The sequence below is a fragment of the Varanus komodoensis genome, unplaced genomic scaffold, assembly GCF_004798865.1.
Source record: "Varanus komodoensis strain SLA01 unplaced genomic scaffold, ASM479886v1 scaffold19, whole genome shotgun sequence".
NCBI classification, from domain to species: Eukaryota; Metazoa; Chordata; class Lepidosauria; order Squamata; family Varanidae; genus Varanus; species Varanus komodoensis.
The window spans coordinates 15414499-15434663 of NW_025335550.1; the positions used below are offsets into that span (position 1 = coordinate 15414499).

The 20165-nt window shown below is 44.8% G+C and overlaps 1 protein-coding gene across 2 annotated transcripts in view; it reads left to right on the top strand.

Moving 5' to 3' along the window:
• The window catches only part of SH3GL2 (SH3 domain containing GRB2 like 2, endophilin A1), a 107504-nt gene that overhangs the window by 85159 nt on the left and 2180 nt on the right, over positions 1-20165 (top strand). The window contains exons 3-8 of one of the 2 annotated variants that reach the window (XM_044427917.1): positions 520-592; positions 6426-6569; positions 7520-7653; positions 11292-11450; positions 13165-13268; positions 17882-18006. In XM_044427917.1, coding sequence (XP_044283852.1) covers positions 520-592; positions 6426-6569; positions 7520-7653; positions 11292-11450; positions 13165-13268; positions 17882-18006 — 739 coding nt within the window. The remainder of the gene's footprint in view (positions 1-519; positions 593-6425; positions 6570-7519; positions 7654-11291; positions 11451-13164; positions 13269-17881; positions 18007-20165) is intronic. The other variant, XM_044427918.1, reaches the window with a different exon arrangement.

Consider the following 20165-nt stretch of genomic DNA (forward strand, 5'->3'; position numbering starts at 1 on the left):
CTGCAGGCAGGAAATGCCACGCTAAGAGAGAACAAGGAAGGGAAACAGTCAGGAAGTGGCTTCCTTGATCTGCTCTGCAAGAAAAGGCAAGGCACTGCCAGAGGATGAGAGAGCAGCGGTGGCGGCAGTTCTCTCCTTCCCAGAAACGGGGCAAGGTGAGATCTGGAAGCAGGTCCACCATCACCGGTGGCTGTCAGGACTAGTGGCCGCTACGGCCGCTGGGAGGCTTCTTTTCCTAGGTGAGCTCCTTTCAGAGGTGACTGCAGGAAGCATTTTGCCCTGTAGACCTTCCAGTAGCCATGGGGCTCTGCCACATACCACGTAGGTTGTTAGGAGAGAACGGCAGTGGATTGGGCTGGCGAACCTTCAGTTGCTATGGATACAGCCATTGTTCTTTGGGTAAAAGACACACATTCAAAGAACTATGGAGAAATAAGCACAGGATGAAAACAAAGGACCGAGTGTTGTTTTTCCATCCTCATTCCATCTTCTCTTTTATCCTCCATTCTGTAATTGCAGAAAGTGGATGTCACCAGCAGGGCTGTGATGGAAATAATGACCAAGACAATAGAGTACCTTCAACCCAACCCAGGTAATGGGGCTTCTCTATGAATCAGAGTGCATTGAGATTCAGAGTGTGTGTATCTATTCCCAGAGGACTTTAACAACGAGTAAGAGATATTCTCTACTTCCACCCTGGTCCCTTACACATGTATCTGATATTGCTCCAACCTAAGCCCCATTCATTTCAATTGGTCTACTCTAAGCAAGAGTAGCATTGGATACCACTCATAGTGAAGGCTTCCACTGCATCCCTTTTCTTTCCAATTGTGCTGCCGCTGCTGCCTCACAGTAGAGCACTGAGTAGAGAAAGAGAATGGGAAGCTCCTTACGTCAAGCTAAACCACTGGGGAATGTTAACCAGGCAGCAAGCTTCCCCCACCTCTTCCCCCTCCGTATTCCTAAAGATCATGAAAGGCATCTTTCCCAGTCCAGCCTTGAGGCATCCAGGAGGTATCCCCGCCAAGGATTTCCAGGAATACCTTGGGGGAGGACTGCCCCTGATTGTCACTATTTATATTTTTAAAATGAAGTATGGCCTCCCCTTTGCACAAAGTCCACCTGTCGGAGTATGACCAGGAGGCCTCACTCTGCAGAAGAGCCAGGTTCCCGTTTGCCGTGCCAACGCCTCTTTGGAGAGGTCCGCTGGCCCAGGTGTTCCCCCCGATTGGCACTGACTCAGAGCAGCAGGGATGCTCTAACATTTTGGGAAGCCCCCCCATGAGGAGGCAGGCTTGCTTCTTTAAGTCATGGGACTCACCCCTGACCCGCCAAACTGGGCTTTCCCTCAGGTTCTGCCACTTTCCAAGGTGCTCTCCACTTGGGATGAATTGCAAAACCAAGGGGGCATTTGGGGCTTCCTAGAACCCCCCTCCAAAAAAACCTTTTATGATCCTGCTTGGAAAGGGGGGATAATTGAGAAGTGTCCTCCACAGCAGGACTCCTTACGGGATCTTGGGAGGGGGCGCAGTAGGGGAACCATTTGTGCCTCTGTGTTATCCACCTTTGGGAAAGTGAGAACAGCCTCCCAAACCCCCAAGGACCCCTCTGGAAAGTTAAAAAAAGCAGTGGGTTACCCAGTTGCAATTTGGCCTGTACACTGTGTTCGTACAGGCAAGTGTCCTCTCATTCTTGCACATCAATGGCTTTAAAAGCATCTCAATTACTTTGATCAAGGAGGAGACATGGCAAAGCTTGGCAGGAAAGCAAAAGTCACGTGATCCAGCTGATGAATTTTGTTAGCCTAGTTCTGAAATGATCTGCATTACAAGGCACAGCCTAAGGTATGTAGAACGCTGTGCTTCCCTCGGGTCCCCCACAGGACTTCGCTGCCTCGTCATTCTCAAAAGCACAACACTGAGGTTTCCTTTGTACTTTACTCAGTGAAAATCAGGTGAGCAGCACCTAAAAGCTGACATGGGGAGCCACCGAAGGAGCGGAAGACACAAAGGACGCACCCAGCTCCCCTTTGCCTATAGTATTTGCCCATCCTCCCTTCCCCGGCACTACATGCCATCCTGCTCTGACCCCAGGACAGGATTTTGGGGAACAGAGTGGGGCTGCAGAGGAGTGGTGGAGTTCCATGAGCAGAATGATGTCAGAAGCAAGCCACTGTCTGTGCTGCCTGGCAGGTCCTTCCTGGGATCGAGCATCTGACTTCCACCGCATGGAGGGACCTTCCGCAAAGGGAGGGCTCCCCTTACGGATCTCTTCTGCTCTGTTTTAGGGGGCCCCCCTCACCCCGCAGCTCACCCTATTTGTAGGCTTGCCTGGTGCAGCTAAAACTTGGCTCCAAGCCATCCTCAGGAAGCTGGGAATATAAAGAGGAGTCTGAACACATGCAGAGCATGTGCTTGACCACCGGGCTGCCCTGTTGCCACTTCATGCCACTTCTGTTTGTGTGTACCTGTACGTGTGTGCAATTCTGGCATGTGTCCTTCTTGGTGTGTGTAGTCTTTGTATTCATGATAAATGTGTTTTCATTACATGCATGTAAACTAAAAAGCTGAAATTCTCAGAGACGGAGAATTTCATTTATGATTTGTACTATTTCTGCACTGTTAAATATTAAGAGATGTTTCCATATCAATATTCAAGGCACATTTAAACTACCATTTAAAAACAATATTATGATGATACTACAAAGATGTACAGGAGCTGTGAAATGAAACAGCATCCTTAATTTAATTCTGAGCACCTAGAGGACAGGTGCATTTTCAGAAGGCGCTTTGTCCACGCCAATTTTCCTGCATCCCAGTCTGCATAAGGGAGTGCTTTCCATATGGTGGCTGTCCTGGGGACATCCCATCACTTTGGAAAGACCAGCAGGGGCTCCTCCAATGTTGCAAACAATCTGCTGAATACATCAAAGCAAAGCCTAGCATGCTGGCGTTAACTGTCAGAAGGCTTTGTATGTCAAAAACATAACCTTGAACGATGCTTGGCAGCCAAGAGGCAGCCGGTGCAAGACTTTTAACATGGGTGCTCGGGGAAGCACTCTGGCTTCTGCACCCTCTGCTAGTTGCTGCTTCCAGCCGAGCTGACCCAAGGGCAACTCCACGTCCCATCGTGTAGCCCAGTTGTGAGGGGTACCAGTGCATGGTTGACCATGGCTGGATTGGATTGATACCAACTGACAATAGGCACTCCAGGCCACCAAGGTCACCTGGGTCTCCAGTGCCAAAGGTGGATCCAGGAGCATCCCCAGACGATGTCCCTGCTCCTTCAGAGGGAAGCTACCCCTGCCAGACCTGGCAGACGGCCCGATTTCCAGACCTGGGAAGTGCCAGCCTGTGGAATCCCTGTCTGACGAGGGTTCAGCTTCAGTGTATTAGCCCTCACCTGAGCTGTCCCTGCATCAACAGGTGCACGGCCTCTCACAGAGAAGCAGAAATGGGGGTGATCAATGCGCTAGTGATCCCCTGTGCCACATCTCCCCAGTGACTGCTCCCAGTGGCTTTGTATAGAGAGCAAATAATGCTGGAGACAAGATGGTACCCCACAGCACCCCACAGAGTTCAGCTGCCCGAAGGCCAATGTGCAGTCACCCAGTGCTATTTTCTGGAACTGACCCCACAACTCTGGGTTGAAGCAGCATGAAGCAGTTCCTACAACTTCCAGCTCACAGGGTGGGTCCAAGAGGGTACCGTGGGCAATGGTATCAAAAGCCACGGAGAGATCCAGCCGAAGCGATAGGCCTGCCTTTCCCTTGTCCCTTCCCTGAGGATGGTCTTCCATAAGTACAGCGGTGATGTAGTACCCATGATTATTCTGTGTCAGATATGCCAGCAGAGCCTCATATTCCCAGAGTTAGGAATACAGCAAAATTTGCTCCAATCAGTGCCCTTGAAGTGTGCTGGCTGCTTAATGAGGCAAGGCGCTGTGACATCCTGCTGAAATAATATTAGATTCAAAGGCTCAGTTGGAGATTCTAAACAACTCAGTCCGCTCACATCCTAGCACTGAAAACTCTGCTGTGATTAGCGCTAGAACAGTGTTTGTTAAGTGCTGACTTCTGCAGAAGTCACTTCCCTCTTAGATAACGTAATAGATTTGAACGGGCAGAAATCGGACCTTGCAAATCTGAATGCATATGGAAGTGCTGTTGGCTCAGGGTTACATCCATGCATTTATTTCCGTAACAGCTGGTGTGGTGCAGAGGTGGGCTGGGGACCGGAGGATCCAGGCTCTGTTCTCCACTTGGCCATGGAGCTCACTGGGTGTCTTTGGGCCAGTCACTCCTTCCCAGCTCAAGCCACCTCAAAGGGCTGTGGTGGTGAGGAGCCACGAAAGCCATCTTGGGCTGCTCGCAGGAGGAGAAAAAGGCAGGATATAATTGCAAGAGGAGGAGCGGGCCACCACACACACTAGCACATGTTTGGTGGAAAGGCTGAGACAGCATGCCTGTGCCTCCACACTGGGGATGCAGAAGTGGCCTGGCTCTCTTGGGGTCTCCCTTGTTCCCCAACTGCAGATCTTTTGGTGATTTGCCAGCTTTTTAGTAGCTCTCTCTTACCTTCTCAGGGCTTGGGGTGTTTCTCCTAATGCATCATTATGGGCCATGAGTGTTCAACAGAAATAGGCTGCTGTTGTCCGTCCGCACCTTTGCCTTGTTCTCCACCCACCACTGGAATGTGGCCCAGAGTTTTTCGGAAAGCACTTCAGCCCTTGAGCTGAAAGAGCACAGGACACCTCAGCATCCTGTGGGTGCCTGGATTATGCACCCATTTGGAGATCCAGCAGGGGCAGTGGGACCAGCAACACACAGGGGGCTTTTTTCTCCACCAAGGAAATGACTAAAATGCCTCGCCATCCTCTTGGGATCAGCCGGAGTGGTAGACAGATTGCTCTCATGACCGTGGGCATTAGTTACAGTGTAGTCTATCGCTGAAGACAGCATTCCAGCTCTTGCTTGGAATGGCTGTTCCCTGGCTCAAGATTTCAAGAGTACCAGAAACAATGCAGTGGTTGGATTTTATGCCCCAAGAAGGATTTTCTTTGGCACAAACAGAATGCATGGTACCTGGGGAGTTACTGTAGCTCCTTGTATTATAGCTGTTATTCCCCATCCCGTATCCCGCTGATGTCCTGTACAAAGAATTCTTGTAAGCTTCCTTCTGCCTTAAGTGCTGGGTTAAGGTGCATCTCTTATGAATTACTCAGTGGTTTGTGCTGCAGAGGTAACCCAGCCAAACACAAATGAATCACAGTGATAATGTGATTTTTTGGTGAGATTTTTGTGAGATGTTTTGTACTCAGAGGTTGGTACATGGCAATCTTGCTGGCACGCCAACTGCAAATTATATGTGTCTTGCATCAGTAATAAATCACTCCAGCCTCCTTCAAAATAAATACAAATGAGGCTCTGCACCTTTTGTGGTTACAGTGTGCATCATCTGAAGGCAAAAAGAAGCAGTTCACATTTGCACGCCCTCTGCATAAATGAAGCGAGATGCGTGTTTCATGCATTCAAAATGTCTCTTAAACAGCAAATTCCTTTGGAACAAAGATTTGGAGAATCAAATTTGCTTTGGCCTTCTGTAATTCTGCTCAGTTCAGAGCCTGACAAGGAGGAAGAGGGCAGCTCCTTAGTTTGCTCTGATCTTGTCTGTAAAGGAAAGGGGAAGCAAATGACGCAGTTTTCTGTGCGCACCCCCAGAGAGACCCCAGGCTACGGGGTGGCATAAAAATACAACAAACAAACAAACACACCTCATTCCCAACAGAATCACTCCTACAGGAAGGGGGCTGTCTCTACAGCTTCATCCAATTTCACCAACTGGAAGAGGTGGAGGCAACAGCTACAACAGTGACGGGGAGCTCACCTGAAACACAGCAGAAGGTGCAAGACTGCTGACTGCATTAGGAGTTGCCTTAGGGTATCCAGGTGTCTTTCTTTACAGACAATGGGCCTCTATTTCAAGGGCTACCAAAGGATAGTCCTCTATATGAAAATGTCCTCTATTTGAAAGACCGTCTAGTAGAAATTTGGCTTGTCCAGTCCAGATAAAGAACTGGGCCTTGACGTTATCCATCAATGGCTATCAGGGTCACAGTCTTCCCCACTCTGATGAAATGTGTTGTATTTTGGCTTAAATACTAGTAGCCATTCCAAAATGTTCATGTTTATGTATGCAAATTTTATTTAAATCCGGATCCCCTTTTGAGCAATGTGCTTCCTCTCCTTCGGCAATGGGTAAGTAATTGTCCACATGTCCAGCTCCCATTTCAGTTTTCAGGGAGGAATCCGATTTCACATTCTGGCTGAAGAACGCTTTGCGATGTCTTTTCTTCTCTTAATGTTGTCATCACTCATCTGTTCTCCTCTTCATCTTCTTGCTGATTAGCTTGTTTCTCTGTTGCAGCTTCCAGAGCCAAACTCAGCATGCTAAACACCATGTCCAAAATCAGAGGCCAGGAGAAAGGACCAGGGTACCCTCAAGCTGAGGCACTGCTTGCAGATGCAATGCTAAAGTTTGGAAGAGAACTTGGAGAAGAATGCAACTTTGGTAATTAGTTCTTTTATTTAATTGTGTAAAACACCTCCAACATTATTTACCTTGCAAGCGGATCTTGCTAGGATGCCAGAATGCGATTATTCCACTTCACAAGCAAAGACAGACTTTTCCTCCTATGCTGACACCCAGAGCAAGACAGAAGCCCCTCTTTGAGCACCTGCAGAGAATGTGGTACAAAATGAGTAATCAAAGCCCATTCCTCATTAGGACGTCTCAGCCAGAGTTGCGTTAGGGTGATCTTTAGGCCTGGTCCCTTCTTTAATGTGATGTCCACATGTGGAGAACAGTCTAGCAAATGCAGGCTCCCAAATAGTCACCCAGATTCTTTCTTGCGGCTTCATTCAGGCTTTATCAGGTATAGAAGGCCTTGAAAATGTTGGTTCATCTCACACACGGCTTCACTGAGCAGATGCACACGCAGCAGCGCACACGGGCGTCAGGTGCCAGCGCACGTAGAACCTTCTGCCGGGACCTGGGTGTGCTGCGCATGGAGGCCGCGTGTGCGTGAGGCAGTCAGTGTGAAAGGACGTGGATCCTGTGCGTGGCGTCTCCCTCCCCTGTCTGTCTCAATTCGCCTAAAAGCTTTACCCTGCCACATTTAAACTCATTGGCTGCTCTAGCCACCCAATTGCAGGTGGGGCAGTAAGAGAAATCTTTTCGTAGATGAATGTGGCATTCCTGGGCCAACTGACAGCCCAGTTAGAATTTGAATTTAGAATGTGTCCCTGATGGCCAGTTTCTATGGCTTCCAAGGTATGGATGTCCGGCTTCCCAAAATGCCTTGTGGTTTTGTCTCCTGAGAAACTAATAAGACCAGGTGTAACGTTTTATTTATATGATCACTTGTCTAAGACTTGATCACTCCATGTTAATGCTGAAGCACATCCTTTTTGCGTTCACAACAAGAGCAAGACCAAGAGAATCCTGTTATTCTTTTTCAGGCCCTGCTCTAGGGGACGTTGGAGAAGCCATGAAGGAGCTTTCTGAAGTGAAAGATTCTTTGGACATAGAAGTGAAACAGAATTTTATTGACCCCCTTCAAAATCTCCATGACAAAGACCTGAGGGAAATACAGGTATTGTCATAAATGGGATTTCTGTAAAGATTAAGTGGCTATTACAAGAGCCACAGAGCTATTGTCTACAGCTTTTTGTCTGTTGTTCTTCACAAAGGCAAATTAAATGCAAACTAAATGGCAAACTGAATGCAGCACAGGGCAACATTGCCCCAATTCACAGCCCTTGACAGACATTAGGACCAGAGAAATACACAATTCAGTAATGTCACGCTTTCCAGGATGTTACAAGGAAATAAAACAGTTGCAAGCCATATCTCTTACAACATTTAGTTAAGGCCTGAAAACCCAGCCTGCTGCTACTTCTTTCAAACTATCAAAGCACAGGATTGTTCTGACTGAAATAGGAAAATTCAAATTACTCCGTTTCTCCCATCATATAAAAGCAGAGAAGTTACTATGGTGAAAGAAAAGAATACAATAAACATTCAGAAGCAAATATATAGTATTTGCGTGGGAATGTCACCTAAAGCAAAATTTGAAGCAAATTTGGGGTGGTGGAGTCTTTCCCAAGTAAAACATCTGAGAAGCTCTTGGAGGAAGTGCAAAGGATTCTGGTAAGGCTAGAGCAATAGCATGGAGGTTGCGGCTTCCAAAGATGTCCAGGATCTCTTTGGATTTGAGCAATCTTGAGGAGCCTCAATAAGACATGTGAAATTTCTTGAGCAGAGAAGGGCTCTTTGGACATTCCTATCAATTATTAAGTAATTGCTCAAATATTGATGCATTCAATGTAAATTGTTTACCAAAAATATCTATACGTCACTGTTTGCTTTTGTTTGCAAGCAACAGCCAAGCTCATTTTGGCAGTGATCTCCTGGCAGCCTCCAGAATGCCCAGATGTTGTATGACTGCAGGACATCTGGAGAAACAATGGCAACCGGCAAAATGAATGATGGCGGCTCCATCTGGTGCCTGCCATTTTGAACAACAGAATGAATGTTCAGGGCATTCTGTGCAAAGAAAAGTAGGTCCTGGAGACCCTGGAGAAAAGTAGGTCCATGCGTTTGTTTTGTGGTTATAGCAAGAGCCCATCAGGTCAGGGTGCTGGACTAGGACTCAGGAAGCCCAGGTTTGTATCTTCCTTGGCCGTGAAGCTCACTGGATGAAATTGGATTGGGCACTGACTCTCACAATGACCTACTTTGCAGGGTTGTTTTGGGGTTACAGTGGAGGGGACATGCAGATTCTTGGGCTTCAGGGAGGAAGGCAGGATCTAAATGAAACTCATAAATTGCAAACGAATAAGCCCCCATCTCTGAACGAGTGATAAAAACTTAGCAATAGGATCAAAGAGCCACTCATTCAAGACTAGTGGCACTTGTTTCCTAACAAATTAAATTTGAACCATATGGGCCTCTTCACGTCATTATTTAATCTGTTGAAAAACTATTCTACAGTGGCTACATGTCCTTTTTGCAAGGTGGACATCTTTCCTCCCAGATTCTGGTCACTGAATCCACAGAGACATTTGTGGTTATAACAAGTATTATAGAAATAAATTCATTGCATTTTAAACAAAATGTTCATGTGCTTTATACCTTTTTTTGGTCAAAAATACCCTAAGGGGACATGTAAAGACAAAGACTCAGGCTTGTGATATCATCTCAGATTTCATGCCCAAATAAAAATAGCTAACCAGCTTTCTAAAAGAGGGGCTGGCATCTTGGGATAGGAGGCCACCACAGGGAAGGCCCTTTCATGCATTCTTTGAGATTATGAGAATTAGGACCAAAACAGACATTGCATTACATCAGTATCTAGCAGCTGCATCTTTGTTAAACTCCCACTCTAGTGCGAGTGCAGGGAGCCCAATCTGGATCTTTAAAGTCCCCCCATGGTCTCATGTGAGGGTTTCCATGACGCTTGTTTCCTGGGTGATTCTGGGCCTGTCACTAACCTTCCTTGTAGTGTTTTTTGTGAGAATACAATGGAGAGGAGAAGGACCATATATAAGCTGCCCTGAGTTCTTTGCAAGAGGAAAAAAGGCAGGATAATAAATAATAATAGTAATAGTAGTAGTAGTAGTAATAATAATACTAATGCGCTTCAAGCGAATCATACAGCAAGAATTGTTTTAGGTGGATTCAGTGATGACTTTTTACCCCAACTAGAATTACTAAGAGGCAAAAACTAAGGGTCTGCTTTTCATTCTTATTTTAGAATCACGCACTCCTTCCAATAACAACAAGCATAAACATTGCAGTATTGCAGGTGTTAGCAACTTACGGCATTCCAGATGTTCTGACTGCAAGTCCCTTCAGCCCCAGCCCCCATAGACTTTGCAAATATTTCTTGCTGCTAATGAGGACCAGATCTTAATAATTCAAGAGCAGAAGTCCAAGGAAGTCTGCCCTGTACTTTGGCTATGTTAACCAGCTTGCAGGCATGAACTTTGTGTGAAGAAGCCCACGGCCTCAAATGTTGCAGTTCAGTTGCACTTTCTTGTTCAAAGGATGACATCAATATCTTCTCCAACATAAGCTATTTCTCCAAATTAGGCATGACTGGCTGGAGAATGCTGGGAGTTGTGGGGTATTTTTCTGTCCAAACATGCATAGGATGTCTAAAAATACAGTGTTGTAGATCTGTGTTTAGAACAGATAGTAGACACACAGAAACACACAAATATCCAAACGACTGTCATAAAATTCCTAAGAAATTAGTCATAAGATTCATAATGTATTTGTTATAAATTCAGAATTAATCATCTTCTGTTTAAATTTTAGCATTTTCATAGTCTCAATTCAACTTGACCCTTTATATCACATACACCCGTGCACATACAAACACACCCAGTTTACGTACTCTCATTCCTTACACATTAATAATTGATCATTAAGCATTGACCATTGATTGAGATGCAAAATTAAGTACACCTTGGACTTTGGATGAGAGATTGATAATCTAATACACTTCAGATAAATTTGTCACATGAACATTAAGGTCAGAAGTATAAAAATAGCATCATTTCTCAAAGAACCCTTGAGCCAGGGGTCTTCAAGCTTTTTCTAAAGGGGGCCAGTTGACAGGTGCCAGTGGTGGCCGCGAGCTGCCAAGGCAGTAATGGTGGAGGGTGCAGGCCGGTGAGGGGATGGGGGGGGGCACGTGCGCGTGAGTGGAGGCACTGGCTTGCTCATGAGATTGTTTTCTCCGAGCTAGTCCAAAACGACCTCCTCGTGAGCAAGCCACGCTCCTGCATGTACCCGGCAAGTGCAAAACTTGTGGGGTAGGCCAGTTAAATGGGCATGGCGGGCCAGATCTGGCCTGCAGGCCTTAGTTTGAGGATCCATGCTTTGAGCTCTTGGTGATAGGACATTAACGCAATGATTGCATTTATTTAAGATTATTCAGGCCATCTTGTAAATTAGATTTTGGATAAATTACCCAGAATTATTTGTGTCCCTCTTTGCGTCTTCCCCTAATGCAACCATTACTTTTTACTTTTGGGGTTCTCTTAACAATTCTTAATTATTAAGCATTATCGTTTTCCTGCAGCCTGTCATTTAAAAAATAAGGTCTATCATACTTGTTGGTTGTGGATAAATTAGTGCTTTTCTGAATAAGTATTTTTAGCAATGCCAGTTAAGTTCAAACCTGTGAAATCTGTGATACTCTCTCCACCAACGTTTTTTCAGCACCACCTTAAGAAATTAGAAGGCAGACGCTTGGACTTTGATTACAAGAAGAAAAGACAAGGCAAAATCCCCGATGAGGAACTCCGTCAAGCTCTGGAGAAGTTTGATGAGTCAAAGGAGATTGCTGAGTCAAGCATGTTTAATCTGCTAGAGATGGATGTGAGTAAATCCCTCTTACATCCTTTGAATGCATCGTGGTATTGACATTTTTGTTGGCACTTTAATGAATTTCTAAAATGACTAGCAAAAAGCAGAAGAACTGAGTTCTGTATTGATGTTTCCTAGACTCTCATCCATAAATAAGTAGAGCCCTAGCTTTTCAAGGTCAGGTCTTCTATATCAAATGAATTTTGAACATCCTCTTGTAAGAGTGAGTTTGTACTGGTAGAGTTCCAAGGACAAGACATTGGAAATGTTCTGCCTGACTGGTTTCCATCAGTAAAGTATTTCTGTGTGCTACCACTTTCTCTGCAACTGGAAGCATGGAAAAGCCCACTTTGGTAACATTTTGGTAGTTTTCCAGATTTTGTGTAGTTTTCCCCCATTTTAAAAGGTTGAAATGTCTCTTCTAAGATTGGATTACTGACAATATGAGCATAATGGTAAAGGATTTTGGCAAATGTTTATTTTGGGGACCCACCCCTTTCCTTAGGCCCTGCCCACCACTGGCATCCAACCCCCAAAAGTATCTCCAAAACTGATGGTGGCCTTGTATAGACAGAGGTTCCCTCCCGGTATTATATGCTGTAAAGCAATTTTTCCCAATCTGCTACTCTTCCAATGTTTTGGAGTACAATACTATGGATTCCTGACATTGGTGGTTAAAACTGATGAGGATGGAACATACAAGTGGGGGAAAGCTGTCTTAAAGCTTCAACTTAGGATGTGTAAAAAACTTAAATTAATTTCCATGTATTATAACTTTCTTCTCCACTGAAAGTAAAAGCATCCGGTATGATTCCAAATGGACAAATTATGTCCTTCTTGTGATAAAATAATCCTTTTTTCTTCACTCATGGAATAAAGTGTCTCAGCTTGAGGAACCTCTGCAAGTGAATTAGGACCCCAGAGGCTGGAGGATCCCTGTCCCTGCTTTAAGAGGTCCATCAACATGCCAATTGTACACAAGCAGAACGCATCAGAGTACAGTTGGCAAGGTCTGTAGTGTAAGCTATCACTTAAGGGACTCTTCTTCAATTAGGCGGGTGACACCTGTTAGATAAATGGAAGAATTATTTTCATTCATATAAAAACAGGGCCAGATGGACTTCAGTCTTGCATGGTCTGATCTTTTCTTTTTAACAAAAATCTCTGCAGGCTGTTAATTGAATATTAAATTTAGAAAGCAAGTATGTACACCCACTCTCCCTTAATTATTTAGGCATATTGTGTGCTAAGTGTATGCATCCTTGCTTAGGAGCAAAAAAAGTGTCTCGCTCTATCAGACCATATTGTCCTGTTCAGGTTAGTTGCTTGATACCCACCAGATATTTTTATTACAACTCCCATCAGCTCTAGCATAGCCAATGGTAAGGGATCATGGGAACTGTTATCCAAAGAATCTGTAGGGCAGCCTGTTGCCCCATTCCTGCCTTAGTTTTATTCTGGAAATCACCTGGCATTAGGTTATCCTTCAGAAAAACACCAACAGTGGACAGGTAGCCCACAAGTCTAAACCTTCATCTGTTTATTCATTTCTATACCTCCCAGTACTTGGATAGTTCACAAGAACCCTGGTGAAGAAAGCTTGTCACACGAGGCCTTATCCATTTATATTCACTTGTGATATCCAGGTCAACATGGCTTGCTCCTTATTCACTGCCTATTGAGTGACAGAGGGCTGGCGCTTCACCTCAAGGCTTTCTCTTTTCAGATTGAACAAGTGAGCCAGCTGAGTGCCCTTGTACAAGCCCAGCTGGAATACCACAAACAAGCCAACCAGATCCTCCAACGAGTTAGTTCCAGGCTGGAAGAAAGGTAACACACCCTCGGTTCTTTGCTGCACATTATTTGCATTTAGTGTTGAGCCAGAAAAACTGACATGAAATTGCATGGTGCTTTGGATTGTGTTGTCTTTTTAAGACAGGAGAAAATTCCAGTTGCTTCCAGGAGCCATTAAGCAAAACACATGGGAACATGAAGGGCTGGAGCATGTTACATTTGTACCAAAGCAATTCTCCATCAACCCCATTGCCAGCACTTAGATCTCGCCTCCGACATCCACTGCCAAGCATAGTTGTTGTCACAGTGGCTCTCATGCCAGTAAGAGAACATGTCAAGCATTCTGTTCACATGGATTATTGCTATCTATAGTTCAAAATCACATTCAGGGATGCCCTTTCCAATGCAGTTTCTAATCTGGTTAAACATGTGAGTGGGAAACTTTCTATAGCCTTTGAACAATGCAAAAGAAAGCAAGTAAATGTGCATGTAAAAGGCACATTCTTACGCTGAACATGCCATTGCATTTTTGATCTTCATGTACGGGCGCCATGTCCTATGGCCACATCTTGGGGCATGGGGGTTTACAGTGTGACTGCAAAGTCCAACATTAGGATACGTACTTCTAAACATAAAAGAGTGTGAATGGGTGAGAACTCACCATTGTGGCATCTTGGTTTTGGTGTCAAATAGAATATATTGTCCAGATCCATCATGCACAAAGGTGAGCCATTTCTGTGTTTCAGAAGTGCAGTGTTTTTGATGTCTTGCAATGAAACTTGCTGGCGGGGGGCAGGCCCTGGGGTCTGCCTCTGAGAACCAGGGTTGCTGGAATTCAGGGACATGCTACATCCATCCCAGCTGCAGTGGTTGAGCTTGGTGGGACCACCGGGCTACTTTTGGATCCCTGGACTAGAGAAACACAACAATGAAATGTCCTTCTAGGAGGAGAGTGCTCTATGGGCTTGTTCTTTACATTTCTTGTCTGAAAGTGAACATGAGGCTATAAGGTCCCTCAATTTGCTGTTTTGTTTTAACAGCAGGTATTACCTCAGGCCCCTCCAAGTTTTTCCCTGGAATCAGTGCTGGGCGTAATAAAAACTCCTTTCCAATTTTGTATACTGTCTTGGTTAGGTGCTGTAACCAGTCAAGATGAAGAGAATGTCTCCCCATTATCTGTGCTAATAATTTGCTTCAAAGGGCCAATGGGCACTTCTCTCTCTCTCTTTTATTTCCACATTCTGCAATATGAGTCTTGGAGACTGTAATACTTCATTTAAATAATAATAATGTTCAGTCTAAAACACAAGCAAAACACTACATTTCAAAACAAAAACATATAAAATTAAACATACAATTAAAATTATTCTTAGAATAGGCTGCCTGCCACTTATGACTCATACATGTTACAATTTAAAAAAAAAAAGTATTCAAAGATTTCAGGACATTCCCCACTTTCAAAACTGTAATGATTATTTGATGGTTCAAATCCTTTCCCTGTTTTTCAGACATACTCAAGAAATATGCCCCAAATATCATTAAACTTGTTTTTCTTTATATGCTCTTTCTCACTTTAATTTCATATGTTAATTTGTCATTAGTAGCTATATTCCAAAATTCTCTATACCAATCAGCCAATTGGTAATCATATTTTACTTTCCAGTTCTTAGTGTTAATTAATCTCACTACAGTTCCTGAATTTGTTATTAATTCTTTATTATTCCAGCTCCATTATTTTTCTTGTATACTGAAAGTAATGCAATTCCAGGGCACATGTCTATATTTAGACTTAGCATTTACTAGACTCTTTCCATAATTTCATTATATATTCACATTCCCACCACATATGCAAATATGTACCCACGATCACATCTCCAACATAAATTGGAGTATTTGTTATTTATACAACACAAATTCATTGGAGTTAGGTACCACTTCCGCACACTTTTGTAGAAATTTCCCTTTATTCATACTGACATATAATACTCATTTCAAAAATGAGGCAAGCAGGAGGTCCCCAACATTTTTGGCCCTTTCCTCCTCCCCAATTTGCCATGCTGTTGCTTTGGTAGCAGCAGCAAAAGGGAGGAAGGCATCCCTGTCACTCTTTGCTGCCTGACCTCAAAGGCTGCAATGTTCGTAGGTCTTTAAAAACTGCATTTTCCCAGGCCAGACTGGACAGAAAAGGAGAAGGAAAGGAGGAAGAGACCCCATCCAGTATGAGTTGGGGCGAGGAAGGCGGAGGGGCTGCTTATGTGTGTTTTCCAGTTGCTTCTCCATTTGTGGATCCTAAAACATGCTGTGAACCCACACTATCCTGCTCCCTTCTTTATCTTTTGCTCACTAACAGGAATGACCGGTAATAAGACCTGTTTGGATTATTTTATGTTTAAATGATGATGAAATCTTTGCTTCTCTTACTAGAGTTGCTTGAGCTTCTTTGAACTCAATTTAAAAAGTCATGATCTTGGGATGTTAGAATCTGAATATATTTCAAATTGCACATGGGGCAATATTTGATGGCAACATGATAATGGAATAATTACAAAGAGAAATAGTTGTGCAATTTTCATTTATCACCAGGACATATGTGTAGGTACCAGATATCATGATGGATTATTCACCTCAAAGATGTGTGTGCCTCTTCTGGGCTTGCACTTAGTTCAGTTCAGTGTCCATAATTTGCAAATCTCGTGGTTCACTGGTTTGCTTGGCTTTTTTAATGATCTACCAGCAGTGCAACTCTAGCTCTATGTGTGTGCGCCTTTGTCCTTCTCATCCACTGTAAGCTCCTCTGTGTTGGAGCAGGCTGCTTTCAACATTAAGCACCTTGGACAAGTCCTCGCTGTTTCATTTTACCAACATACAGTTAATTTAGCAAGCCTGAGAATCTTCACATTTCAGATGTGAAAAATTCAGAACATGCTTACTTTGTAGGAACTCTGGTTTCTTTTTAAGGAAAGAGGTCTTTAACAAGCAAGTTTCCAGGGAAAATTGCAAAGAGTAAATGCCTGCAATTCTCAAAATCACAGGGAAAAATAGGAGTAAACAAAGAGCAGCTCATCAGATGTTTTGGGCTTTAGCTCCCAGCATCCCTTACCACTGGCCATGAGAGTCGGAAACATCTGGAGAGCTTCCTTCAGTCCAGCCCTGGTACGAGGCACTAGTCTCAGGCCCAGAGTAAGGCCAGGTCACCATATTCCTGGCAAGGAGGCTGGAGGGAAGGGTGGGCCTGCTCTCTGGTACATACTTTGGAATTCAGCTACTGTGGATGGCCAGAGGGGGACTGCAGCTTCCAAGCCCAGAAGCCTCCAGTGACCTGAGCAGCCAACGAGGTCTTATTTGGCCTTATCCAGCAAATGGTTGTGGTGTTGCCTGAGATGCCACAGTCTGCCTGAAAACCTCTTTTCCTCATGTTTGCTTCAATTTGTTTAGACCTGTTTCATGCATGCCAGGGCTGCAAACCAGGTTTTCCGATCACCTAAGACACCCTGACCATAGCTGAGCGATCCCCATGCTTCCTGTCCATACTCGGACAGGGATAAACTGGCTGGTTGTTTATGTTGTAGTTGTCTCTACATCAGATTTTGGCAGTGAACTCGACAAAGAGTTACCTTTGAACACTGTTTGTGCAAAATGCAGTGGCCAGATTGACAGCCAGGACCAGATGTTGTAAACTTACAGAATCATAGAAACTTACAGAATCATAGCAGAGTTGGAAGGGGCCAAGAAGGCCATCAGGTCCAACCCCCTGCTCAGTGCAGGATTCCAGGTTAAAGCATGTGGGGCAGAGGGCTATCCAACAGCCTCTTGAATGCCTCCAATGTGGGAAAGCCCAAAACCTCCCTGTTCGTTATGTTTCCAAACCAAATCCATGGTGCTAGTTTTGAGCTAGAAAGCCTCACATGGCTTGACACTCCAATACTTGATGAAACATCCATGCAGGTATGAATCTCCCCAGGTGCTGCAACCATCATCTGAGGCCCTCCTCCAAGAGCATCCTTTGTGGCATGGCAACAAGGAAGATGGGCTGCTTGGTGGTGGCCACCAGCTATGGAATGCTGGTCCTAGTGGAGGCCAACTGGCACAAACTTTTTGTGTCAGGGTAAGACTTTGCCCTGCCCTCATGGATTTGACAGCATGTGACACAATTTTAATGGTTCCTGAGACGTATTATATGGAATGGAACGGTATGGTGCAGTAGAGTATATCATAGTATTGTATTGTATATTTAGTGTTTAGAGTAAGTTGCATGTGAAATGGAGGCATCAGAAATGGTTCTTTGATTCAGTTATAAGGCCAAAACAACAAAGGTTTTTGCTTTCACTAGTCTGCATCAGCTCTCCCCACTCTGGTGGCTTCCCAGTGTGTCGACTACACTTCCTAGCATCCAGCAACCATCCATGTGTTGGGTAACAGCTGGGGGACATAAAGCAACACATCTGGGAAAAACCAGTTTGGGAGAGACATGCATAATTTTATATCCTCCATACCATGACTTGTTTGTTGGAGACCCTCTGGTTCCTTCAGAATGCAGAGGTATGTTTTTGCCGTAAGCAAGTCAGAATCAATAGCAGTTTGGTTCTGCTGGCCAATTTGGTTTGGTTTTGCTGGCTGGAATATAACAGGCTTTGCTCATTCCCTGGCAGGATAAAAGAAGCATCACTTCAGCCCAGGAGAGAATATCAGCCAAAGCCCCGCATGAGCTTGGAACTGAGTGAGAACACTCAACAGAATGGCGGGATCTCAAATGCCACCACTCCAAAGCCCTCAGGTAAGAGGAACTGGAAGAGGGGCTGAACACCACATGGCAGGACAGCTTCCCTAAGAATTTGTTGAGATACTGTATTGAAGGAGAACAAGCAGTCACGGGAGTGATTCATGCCCCAACATTTCACTTTTCTGCATAATACCCAAAGAATGAAATCATGGATATCTTCCTTGGTAAAATGCATGGGCATCAGATATTGGAATACCTCATGCAGTTCTCCTCAGGAGACAAGCACAAATTTCCCCTTTGGACATGGGACAAGCAACCGTGTAAAGTACTGGCAGTGGTCCTTTCTCTAGGTGCGTTTTCTTCAGTAGCCTACACCATTTGCTTAACCTTCGTATTTTTTTTCCCACCCATCCATTATCAAACCTGGGTTGATGGATTTATTTTCAGTCCCATTGACAACTAGATCAACCCACGTGAGAGCAAAGTCAAAAGAGGAAGAAAAAGACCGTAGCAGTGAAACAGGAGCTGAGTTCCCTCCATTAGAACCGGTATTGACTGACCACCTCTGGCCCCACCCCAACCTCTGTGACAAACCAGGACTGAGTTCTATATGAACATATATGAGTTCCATGCAACTGAGTTCCATATGAACTATATCCACATAACTCAGGGGTTGGAGCAGCCAGTCTTCCAGAGGTTTGACCTACAGCTCTTACAGCCCTTCAGCATTAGCTACGCTGACAAGGGTGGTTAGGAATTGTAGACCAAAATGTATGGAGGAGGAGGACTTCAAGACACCTGTCCCTGACATGGCTTTTCCCATGTGATTGGGATTCCCAGTCAGAGTTTGTGATGGTGCATGCAGAATGTAGAACCGTATTCGTGTCTTTTACTCAATGGGTTAGGTTCAGATTTAATCAGACTTAGAATTGTTGGACAACATTCCTCCAGGCCTTCCTGCCCTCCTCCATCCCCCGGTGTCCACTTAAGCTCACACCGACTGCTTCAGTGACTCCATCCAGCCACCTCATCCTCTGCCGTCCCCTTCTTCTTCTGCCATCTATTCTCATCTATTGTTCCCAGCATTAGAATAGTCCCACTGAAATCAATGGCACGGGTAAGACAGGTCCCATTCATTTCAGTGGTCTGACTAAATTTGGGTCCAAACCAAGAGGTGGAAATCAAGGATGGGACCAACAGGCACGATCTCACTCCCACCTCCGTGCATTCAGTCAGCATGGACTTTGAAAGTGAAAAGAGCCCCAGGATGGCCTCCTGGTCACTTGTCTGTTTGGATGGTCCACTGACCCTGCTCTCATCCTGGCAAGGCTGCTGGGCTGTGTTCAGCTTAGTGGGTCCAACACTGTGCAAAGCTGTCTTAGGGCCAAACGAGGCAATACCTTAAATGTGCCATCGCATGTGTGTATCTTTATTTTTAAAAACAGCAGCCATGTTGGGGCAGTGGCACAGGGAGAAAGGGGGTTCACTCTTCCCCTGCACCATTTTCCTGACAAAAATCCAGCAAGATTGCTGTCCATGATCATGGCAACGTCACTTCTGGGCACAGAAACAGAGGAAGCTGCGGGATATGGAATCAGGCAGTGTAGTCCACCCAGCCCCGTATTGCAGGTGGCCCTTCCAGGTATTTCCCAACCCTACCTGGAGTTGCCAGGGAGCACGCCTGCGACTGTCTGCATGCAACCATGTGCTGCACCAATAAGCTACTGCCGTTCCCTGTTCACTCCCATTTATTTGTTAGCAGCTAATAAACTAATATACTAATAAAATGCAATATTAAAATGCAATGCCATAAATCATCTTCCAGCAGAGAGAGTAATAAAACCAGTTTTACAGCGAAACTGAAACTACACGGCCCATAAACAGTCATTCAAAACTAGGATGATGGATTCCTAAAGGGCCTGGGAGAATAAGAAAGAGTTTGTCTCGTGTGAGAATGGTAAGAGGGGAGGCTCCTAACATTTAAGAACCAGAGATGCATCGGGGAGTCTCCAATGGTATCATTCCGCAAACTCAAATACCACCAGAGGAATGTGAGCAAAACTTTCCATTGTGCAAGCAGATTGTACACTTGCACAACCAGTTGCAGAGTGAATTGCACAAGAGTTATACACAGCCACTCGTGCAAATGTGGCTTTACTTGGGTTTTACTCATATGGCAAGTTTGGAATCTAGTTACTAGTTAGTGCAGTGTC